The sequence below is a fragment of the Prunus dulcis genome, chromosome 7 (genome assembly GCF_902201215.1).
Source record: "Prunus dulcis chromosome 7, ALMONDv2, whole genome shotgun sequence".
Taxonomy (NCBI): domain Eukaryota; kingdom Viridiplantae; phylum Streptophyta; class Magnoliopsida; order Rosales; family Rosaceae; genus Prunus; species Prunus dulcis.
In genome coordinates this window covers 8,328,103-8,338,705 of record NC_047656.1, presented here as the reverse complement: position 1 = coordinate 8,338,705, position 10,603 = coordinate 8,328,103, and the positions used below count along the sequence as shown (strand labels likewise).

The 10,603-nt window shown below is 35.4% G+C and overlaps 1 protein-coding gene across 3 annotated transcripts; it reads left to right on the top strand.

Annotated features, from left to right (window-relative positions):
* The first annotated feature begins 1,071 nt into the window (after nucleotides 1–1,071).
* On the top strand, nucleotides 1,072–6,903 carry LOC117634261 (tryptophan--tRNA ligase, cytoplasmic). Of its 3 annotated transcripts, XM_034368275.1 has the most exons (12): nucleotides 1,074–2,828; nucleotides 2,928–3,047; nucleotides 3,178–3,363; nucleotides 3,809–3,860; nucleotides 3,950–4,015; nucleotides 4,192–4,278; nucleotides 4,695–4,787; nucleotides 5,316–5,396; nucleotides 5,734–5,805; nucleotides 6,050–6,118; nucleotides 6,223–6,333; nucleotides 6,521–6,903. In XM_034368275.1, exons 1-12 carry the CDS (start codon nucleotides 2,614–2,616, stop codon nucleotides 6,569–6,571), a joined length of 1,203 nt encoding a protein of 400 aa, XP_034224166.1. In that variant the 5' UTR covers nucleotides 1,074–2,613; the 3' UTR covers nucleotides 6,572–6,903. The 3 variants fall into 3 exon arrangements, with proteins under 3 accessions (XP_034224167.1, XP_034224168.1, XP_034224166.1); XM_034368276.1 differs by lacking the exon at nucleotides 3,950–4,015 and having other exon boundaries at nucleotides 1,072–2,828; XM_034368277.1 differs by lacking the exon at nucleotides 5,316–5,396 and having other exon boundaries at nucleotides 1,072–2,828.
* The last annotated feature ends 3,700 nt before the right edge of the window (nucleotides 6,904–10,603 follow it).

The window sequence follows — 10,603 nt, the reverse complement described above, 5'->3', positions numbered from 1 at the left end:
TAAAATCACTCAGAAGAAAAGAGACTATATCATAGAAAAGTCTATTAAGATTACAAATTATTATTTATTTGGTAGAAATAGCATTGTACGTTATTCTTTATTATTTTATTAATAAAGTTCTAGCATTTGAAAACCAATTTAGTTGGTTTTTTTCTTCTTGATGAGTAGCAGATCAAACACGGGAAAAGGCACATGCATATTACCACCGCAATAGCCACGAGCTGCTCCAGCAGTCTTGCCATATTTTTGCCAGCACAAATTATTGCGAGGCTTCTCTTGGCAATTAGGCATGTACTCCATCTTCCCACAAGCACTAGGATCTGCATTTCCTCCATCCCCTCATCTCTGTCTTGAATTATTATCTGACATGGTTCACATCCCCTCTTGTCTTGTTGCCATTATTTTCTAACTCGGTATCTGGGGCGGATCCAGCATGGGACCAGTGTGGTCCCAAACCGCCACTCCATTTTTTCCTCTTCTATTGGTGTATATGATATATAATATTATAATATATTAGATAAGTTTTAGGATATTTATCTTAAAATAAAATAATATATTAGATTCTTTTGGTCTGCAAATTAACCATAAAATTTCTTGATCTCACTTCTACTCATCTTCTTTAAATCTTCTAGGTTAGTTTATGACATTTGCACTAAAAACTCCTAAATTTTTAACCTTTCTTTCTTTTCCTTTTTTGTTTAAAGTTTTATGAATTTTTTATTTTCCTCATTTTTTTTATGTATGAGATGGGTACCTTAATATTGCGCTTTATGAACTCTTTACTTTTCTATATTTTTTCTCTTTTGAAATATAAATGATTAATTTTTAAGTCTTTAATAGTGTAGATGATGAAATTATTATTTACTCAATTTAAAATATGAAATTCATGATAATTATAAAGAGAAGACAAGTTTTATGAAGGGTCCCTCTAATATGAAATCCTAGCTACGCCACTATTGGAATAATCCTTTACCTTACACCATATCTTCCTACATCTTATCATGATTTGTTGTCACTATTTTCTGAAGTCTATTTAAGAAGAGTTAGGATTTCCAACCAAATACACCATCTTCTTCGTTCTCATCCTTTTGCTTCAAAATTAAAGCTATCAATGGCTTCACGTGGCAAGGCATTACAAATGCTTTTAGATTCTGATTCTGATGAGGACAATCATCAACAAAGAGTGGCAATCTCCAGTGCTCACCATACATCATTGATGAATGAATATGGTAATAGGCGAAGCAAACATCGTGGTTCGGTTGTGTAGCAGATTAAACACAGGGCTAAAGGCACATGCATATTCCCACCTGCCAGCACAAATCATTGCAAGGCTTCTCTTCGCAATTACGCATGTACTCCATCTTCCCACAAGCAAGAGTTGATTGTGCCACCGCTTCATCTCCTGCGCCACTCAATATATTCAATCAGGAACGGACCCAGGAATCTTATTTTATAGGGTCATAGTGTAAAAGTTTTTGGAAGCGACAGTAATAGAGGAGTTGGGGCTTAAAGGCTTGGTGGGGGAGATGGTTAAAGGTTTGTGGGGTGGAGATTGGGTATTTAGGTTTGAGAGTAATGGGGGTTTTGGAGTTCTCAACTCGGAAGGGAGGGTCTGTTTCAATTATACTATCTGTTTTTATTTTTAAAAGACCTGGACCAAACTGACGTCGTTTTGGCCAGGTCTCTTAAAAAAAATTCGCTGCTGCTGGTCCAAAACTACGGCGTTTTGGCCAGCGCGTTTAAAAAAAAAAAACATAACAACTGTTCAGTTTTTTCTTCCTCCACAAGTGGCCCTTTCAATTTCTTTGTTTTTTAATAAATATTCCCAAGCATTATATTAAAGAAGAACGACCAAATTTTTTTGTTATTTTCTTTTTATAGTAAAAAGTATTAAAAACAAAAGGGAGTGTAAGCGGATAAAAGGGGAGTGAGAAAATTACCACTCTTTATGAGTTATCAAAGTTGGGCATCTGGGTTATAACCGAAAAAAAAAAAAGGTTGAGCATCTGGGCTGGCTTACTTATAATAACCCAATTTGGTTCTTTTGTCAAAACTAAGCTAGCCCATTAGTGAAACAGATCTAGGCACTAGCCCAAACGTCCTCCCTCCTCCTCTCCTCCTCCTCTTTCTTGTTCTTCTTCTTCTAATTTTCTCTCTCTGTCACGCCTCTTCTAAAACGGTTTGTATTGTAATTAGGGCACCTAACATAATCTTCTTCACGAGTTAGCCGCATTCTTCTTCACAGAGCAACAGCAACTGGAGATTGGCAGCAGCTGCAAGCGCAACTAAGTTCTTTCCAATCCTTCTTCCTTCTTTTTGTTGATGCCGCCTAAACCAGTAAAAACCTAGCCTCTTCGAATCCAGGAGAAGAGGCTAAGTGTATAGCGAAATAAGACCGTATCTAGACTGTATCGCTCACGTGTCCATGGCGTATCAAAGACTTATCGGATGTTCAACATAACAGAAAAGTCCACGATAAGCCGTTTGCCGTATCCGATACGTGTCGGAGGCGTATCGTATCGGAGGAGTATCCGATACGAGTATACCTTTCCTGACCCGCGTATTCTTGCAACATAGGCCGCCGATTACGGAGACTAGGAGAGAGAGAGAGTGATGGAGAAGAAAGAGGGAGAAGGGGAAGGTGAAGAAGAGCAGGTAGTGAATCCGTGGACGGTGTCGGCCAAAGGTGGCGGGAAAATCGACTACGATAAGCTCATTGACCAGTTCGGCTGTCAGAGGATCGACCAGTCGCTCGTCGACCGTATCCACCGCCTCACCTCACGTGCTCCCCACGTGTTCCTCCGCCGCGGGGTCTTCTTCGCCCACAGGTCTCTCTCTCTCGTTGTCTTTGGTTTTCAATCATTATAAATTTGACATTTAAAGAAAACACATAAGTGGGGTTGATAGTGGACTGTATGCGAATGCAGGGACTTGAGTGAAATTCTTGATGCTTATGAGAGAGGAGAGAAGTTCTATTTGTACACAGGAAGAGGACCTTCCTCTGAGGCATTGCATTTGGGTCATCTTATCCCCTTCATGTTCACTAAGTAAGTCCTACCTTGCTTTCTGCTTATCTTTTTTGGCCAGGGTTTAACAGACAGATGCTATGTACACACTCATATGTATGTATGTATATATATAGTCAGTGTCTTTTTATCACTGGAATGCTTTTTGCAGATATTTGCAAGAGGCCTTCAAGGTTCCTCTTGTTATTCAACTTACTGATGATGAGAAATGCATGTGGAAAAATCTGACTGTGGAAGAGAGCCAGAGACTTGCCAGGGAGAATGCCAAGGACATTATTGCTTGTGGTTTTGACGTAACAAGAACCTTCATTTTCTCTGATTTTGATTATGTTGGTGGGTAAGTAACACATATATACGTTTAAGTCCATTACTAATTTAATACTTCTGCATGTTGACATGTTGTTCAGTTTGTGTTTCAATTTTTTATCAATGGCCTAGAGTGTGCTATGCAAGCCTTCATTTACTTTTCTGCCTAAGTTAGGGGTTTGAGATTTTGGGATTCTATGCAAGCCTCTTGTTTTTTTTAATAGGAAAATCTTGTTGGCTTTAAAATCCTTAGTTTCTTAATGAATTTACGTCAAAGGGCCTCGTGAATTTAAAGTTAATGTTGGATGTTCCACCAAGTGATCACCTTATGATATGCAAACTGCTTGACAAGCTTCGATGGGGAACCTTCTGTTGTCAAACTTTGACAGGGGCGTGATTCTATTATTCATGAATACCGTATGTAAGTGTGTGTTGTAACACTTGCTGACTGATTTTGTGTTTAATTTTCTATGCAGTGCCTTTTACAAGAACATGGTGAAGGTTGGAAAGTGTGTCACATATAATAAGGTGATTTACAATCTTTTCCCTACGGAGCATTATTTTTTATAGATATTTGGTGTACCTCCATATTCAAGTTTTTGTAATCATCTATCCAGGTTGTTGGAATTTTTGGTTTCACTGGTGAAGATCATATTGGAAAAGTTAGTTTTCCACCTGTGCAGGTATTTTCCTTGGCTATGCTGCGTATGATAGTGAATCATGTAATTTTTGTTACTTGTTTCTGATTAGTTCCATGAAAATAGTGAAGCTAATATCTGTTCTATTTTTATAATTTCATAAAACATCACCTCTTGTAAGTCATATTAAGGAGATTCAATGTGGTTATGTGTTAATGCAGGCAGTTCCATCATTTCCAAGTTCCTTTCCACATCTTTTCGGTGGTCAAGACAATCTTCGTTGCTTAATTCCATGCGCGATTGACCAGGTATAAATGATAGGAATAATTCTCAGAGCTTGAATTGTTAACTAATGATGGAAAGTGGTCAAGTTTTTTCAGTTTTTATAGATAGGTATAGTTTATGTGCCCATGATAGCAGTGTACAGTAAATTTATGTTATTGGGCAAGTTCTGTTACTATTCAGGAGAACATATATTGGTTAGTTTCTGGGAGATTTTTTTTTTCCCTTTTTTATATGATATGAAATATGAGGGTTATTGTTTTTCTTTTTCCTGGCTAAATTTGTAGGGAACCCCCTCACCTTTAAACGTAACACCTTTTGAGAGGATAAAACATGGAGAGAGGGATAATTACAGTTTTAGTAACTTTGTGTGCTTATTTGTTTTAGTGAATGCTGTTTTTCTTATTTTCTTTTATTTACTAATACCTTGTGATTTGTCCAGGATCCTTATTTTAGAATGACACGAGATGTCGCTCCACGGATTGGATACCAGAAACCTGCTTTGATTGAGTCTTCTTTCTTCCCTGCTATGCAGGTACTTTATGGTTTTGGCACATAATACATGCGTGCTACTTAAATTGGTTCCTAAATTTTAAAAGGGATAAGAAAGATGCAATATTTAAATTAGCCAGCTGAATTTAGTTGATAATTTTTATGCAGAATCTGACTTTCTGTATTTGGTTGGCTGTTTATTTCTCTGGATTTTTTCTTTTATTTGACCAATGATTTTGCACTAGAGACTTAAAGTATTCCACATATGTTTCATATGACCAATATTTTCCGGTGGGGGGTGCTAAATTTTGATGTTGGCAGATACGTTTAATCCCTAATGTGGACTTTGGAGACACTACCTGTATGCATTCGCACACACATAAATATGAATATATCATTGTTCACAGGGAGTGTACAAGGACCATAATTAATAAAACAAAAGTTGATTATTGTAATATGAATATTCAGCTTTCAAAAGAAGTAATTGCCGGCGAAACTGGTCATGCAAAAATTGGATGATGTGGTATGCATGTGAGTGCTGATATATTTCCTGGAATGTGGATACTTGCAGGGAGAGACCGGTAAAATGTCGGCCAGTGATCCAAATTCTGCCATTTATGTAACTGATTCTGCAAAGGAAATTAAGAACAAGGTTCGCGTTTGCTGTTGCTGTGGGTTTATTTGTACAACCTTTCTATATACTAAGACTCTTGCACAATCATTATCGATGTTCTCTTATTCTAGGGCCAAAGTCTTTAATTGATGCAAGGTTCAAAGTGTAACCTTTTAAACTCCCAGTGAAAAACATGCTTCTCTATTTCTTCAAATAGCTGTCTTCCCTTTCCGAAACCACCATCTACTCGTCTTAGCTTTCCCACACCACCAAACTGTAGTTTCGCAGTGCCAAATTTTTCTACCTGAAATCACAGTCCAAATGGTCCAAAAATTCTTCAGGATTAACAAAATAAAGAATTTGTGTGCATGTGCAGATAAACAGGTATGCATTTTCTGGTGGACAAGATTCAATAGAGAAACATAGAGAACTTGGAGCAAATCTCGAGGTATTTGAATTGTTTCACATGTTAGTAATAGAAATTTGTCCTCCCCAATTGGTTTGAGAGTGTTATTGTTGCTGGATCTACTACCTTCCCTTCTCATTATAGATTGTCCAAGCAAGAAAAACAATTCTGCTTATCTGTCTGCACTTACATGCCAATTTGATTCATGTCTTATACGATTTGTCGGTCAGTACTTCGTGCCTTTTAACTTATTGAGGAATGATTTTATCTTCTGGGCATTATTCAGGTAGATATACCATTCAAATATCTCAGTTTTTTCCTGGATGATGACGCTAAACTCGAAGAGATAAGGAAGGTGAGAGTGGTATCCTAATGAACTTGTTTTTTTAATCAATAATTTTTTTTTATTAGTACAAATGATGCCTTCTTGTTTTGCTAATTCACTTTGGGTACTATTAGGAGTACGGTGCAGGACGCATGCTAACCGGTGAAGTTAAGCAACTACTGATTCAGGTTTTGACTGAACTAGTTGAAAGACATCGTAGGGCTAGGGCTGCTGTGACTGATGAGGTAAGCTTTTGGGGCTAAGGATTAATCATTCTATAGAATGTTATTTGTCATTGTGCTGATTCTGACCACCCATATAGATTTTGAAAGATGCTTGTTGGCACATGGCATTGAAAACAAACATTTTGAATTATATGAAATCTCAGTTATGACTTAGAAGGGTTGATGAATGTTTTTGCATATTTTTCAGATGGTGGATGCATTTATGGCAGTGAGGCCCCTACCCAATATGTTCAACTAAAGTTGAGGCAGAGAGAAATCTACACACACATCCATGCATATTTATCTTACAATTTTTTTTGTTAATGATCTGTTAGTCTGGATAGTACTCTTCAAATTTAGATTTAGTCATATTCGTTGTTGATGCTCAAACACAAAAGTTGTGAAGGTTTCTACGACAATATTTTTGTAAGAGTCATTAATTGAAACTCAATTTGAGCGGAGCGCAATGGTTTTAAGTTTGGTTTTGTATGATATCGTGCCCTGAAGTGCTGTATCTGCGGATATTTTTTAATGATAGCTGTATTTTCAGATCTATTGTCAGGTTAATGTAAGAGATGAAGCAGTTGTGAGCAAAGTTATAATTGTTAATGTTACCATCTCCATCAACTCTCTACTGGAGCAGAATTTTCAATTGCAGAATCCATTTGAAAAACTGCAATTGATCATTTCCTAAAACGTTTATCGTTTTATTAGCTCATGAACTTAAACTCGATTTGCATTTGAGTCCTTCAATTTTCAAAATCGTTCTCGTGGTCCTTCAACTTTAGCTTCGTTAGGACAAATGATCCTGCTATTAAATTTTTTTGTTAAATGTAGAGGCAAAATGATATTTTTGTATTAAATTGATTAAAATATGAATAGAAATTTAAAAATAAACTCTCTCCCTCTATCTCGATTTCTAACCCCCCTTTAAATTTGAATTTTTTTTTTTGGGTTTTTAATTTGATTTTCTTTTATTGTTATTTTAAAGATATGATTTTTTATTCATTATTTTAATTTAAAAATATCATTTTGCTCTTGCATTTAACAGAAAAAGTTGACAAAATTGACGACAGGACCATTTGTCCTAACGAAAGTGAAGTTAAAGGACCACGGGAATGATTTTGGAAATTGAGGGATTCAAATGCAAATCCGGTCTAAGTTCAGGGACTAATAAAACGATTAACCCTCTCCTAAATTACCAGTATCATTCTTTATATAAAAAAAACACAATGCTTTTTGCATTTAAGGGTTTCAGTGATGAATGTTTGCATTTTGAGGTTTCATGATTGAATTATTGCATTTTAAGGTTTCGCTGATGAATTTTCGCATTTTAGAGTTTTATGAATGAATTTTTATATTTTAAGGTTTCAAAAATTATTTTTTCTCATTTTATTGTTTCACTGATAAATTTATGCATTTTGGGGTTTCATGAATGAATAAGAAGAACAACTTTCATAAGTGCAATAACAATAACATAAATCAAACACACAACATAAATGAAACAAACAATATAAATGAAAACATATTACATATATTTAAACAATTGGCTCATTGCCCCTCTCCTTGCCATTTCCAAAGGTGGTTGATCAAATCATTCTTTAGAATGTGATGCACGTGCGGAGATGAATGAATTTTTTGTACCTATTATGTAAGAAAATAGGTATGTTACTTTGTAATAGAATATTTTTTTACACTTTCTATAAATTAAAAACATATTACAAAATAACATACCCATTTTTCATTATTTCTATATTACATTGAATATAAACATATGAATATCATCAAAATGTCATTTTTTTTTTTTTTGCAAGCATGACCCAAATGGTTAAACACATAATCAAAACCTATAATAAAACAATTAAATATGAAAATGAATCCCATTATAAATGGACAATTAATGATAACTGATTTAAAGATCAACATTTTGGAGGGAATCACCAGAATAAATTGGGGAACCAAAAGGTGAGCCCATACCCAAAAAGCAAATAGAACATCTATGAAAATTTTTTGGGGCTCTTCGAATCAAAAGATAAAACACCCTATAAAAAGAGCAAAACGTGCAATGCCCATTTTAATTCCATTAGAATTGGCCTTTTTTTTTGTTTTTTTGTTTTGGTGTTAACCAAATAATCATTAAGTTAAAGAATAATACTACTCTTATCACATTTGTATACCACTTTATGTGGCAGCTGAGGTGGACAGCCACATCAATTAAAATTATTTAATATTTTCTTTTCTTTTATGATTTATTAACACTTTAAAAAAAACTGTTAATTAAAATTTCCTTATTAAAATACACTTCATTGATTTAATTGATGTGGGATAAAATATGGACATGTCACATCATGTGATATAAAAATATGGGATAAAAATGTGGTAAGTGTAGCATTACTTTATTTTTAGCGACAGCAGCACCCAAAGGTTTTATTACTTACGCCTAGCGACGGCTTTTTCTGTGCTAAAGACTTTTTTTCTATCTGAGGCATTACTGTCGTCGCAAAAGGTCCAAAACCGCCACCAATACTAAAAACTGTCATCTTTTCAAAAAAGTGTGTTTATCTTTCTGCTTTCAGGTAGAACTTTGTTTTACTTTCCCTAGACTACTACTGGCAATTTGGTACCATGAACAAGGTGCAATTAACTTAAAAAAATTGGGACAAGGGTAACAGTAGAGGCATATATAACTATTTTCTCAACATTTTAAATCCAAAGCTACTTTAAACTTTCGAGGTCTTTTAATGATAAAAATAGACGTATAACTTAATCAAATTGTTTGAATAGTAACTAGAAACTAGTGCTTCCGACAAATACACTTCATTATTTATAAATTCTGCAAAATAAAAATTAAATTTGAATTATGTTTAATCAAGTTATGGTATTTAAAGTCTCCAAGAAAAAAAATGAGACCCTTATGTTTTTAAACAACTTGAAAGTGTTTCAGTTTTCTTTTTCATTTGTTGTGTGTGCTCCTTTCTCATTCTCCAAAACCAAGTAAAATGCTAAGCGCATGAGGAAATCGATAAAGTAACCGGACACTCTTGATCGCTCTAAAAAGACAACAAAAAAGAAAAGGAACAAAATCCCTAAAGCAAACACATAGGTAACGGGACGCTTCTGGATTGCTCCTCTAAAACATATGCAAAGGACATCCACAATTAAAATCCCTAAAAATGCGACATAGAAAATAAAGGGTTAATCACATTTTAGTACCTTGAGCTCTCACCTTTAGAGCAGTTCCAGCTGGCAACCTTTTGCCTGGACAAGGGGGGGCCTAGGCCCAAAAAGTGTTTCCAGTAGGCAAATGTAGCCAGGGTAGTTGGTGGACTCCACAAGCCTGGGCTAGCCCAAAGACAAGAATAGCCTGGGCTGTTGCCTGGGTTTGCTGACGTCAGCAATGAAAATTTTTTTTAAAAAAATCTAGAAAAATACTAAAAATTGAGAGTAGGAGTGATGGGTGGTGATGGTTCTTCATTTAACAGTGGTGGCGCCTTCTGTCTTGGTGGTTGGGCAGTTCTTGGTGGTCGAACTGAGGCTGTTGGGTGGAGGGCCTAGGGTTTGGGGTCGGGGAAGAAGGTAGCTGATAGGATTTTTATTTTATTATAAATCTTTTTCTGATTTTTAATTAGTTTTAATTTATGTTTTATTAATATTATAATCATTTTAAATTTTAAATAAGTGGGTTCCCACATATGCTATGTCATCACTTAATAGATTATTTAACATTGTAATGGCAAAGCCATATTGCAAAATTTTTACAAATATACAATATTTTATTGTTAAAATTGAGAATGCATGACAAATATGCCTTAAAGATAAGAGATCAGGGTACCAAACAGTAAATAACCCTAAAATAAACAACTCACAAGTGGTAGATCTTTCCAAGAAAAGCTCCTGGCAAGCATAAACAAAAGCAAGCAAACTCCCCCACCGAGGTAATGCGCCGGATAAAATGACCGAAGGCAAAAAACCAAGAAATGTTGAAATCTACAAAGAGAAAAAATAGGTTGCTCGGGTTAGCCATGAGCACCCAAGAAGAGCACCCCTACATAGAAAATAAAAAATAGATCGACAACACAAAAATATACAAAAGGCACATATATATGATATGGCTCAAAGACACCCCTCCAACCCCCTTTTCCTCCCTCTCCCCAAAAAAACTTAACAAACATCTTTAAAAATAAAAGGTGTCGCTTCGCCCATCTTTTCGACTTATCCGCCGTCCTCCTCAAATTGGTCCTCAGTGATCTAATCTTCTTCAGCATAGGTTGTTGACGTGAGCTATCCTAAT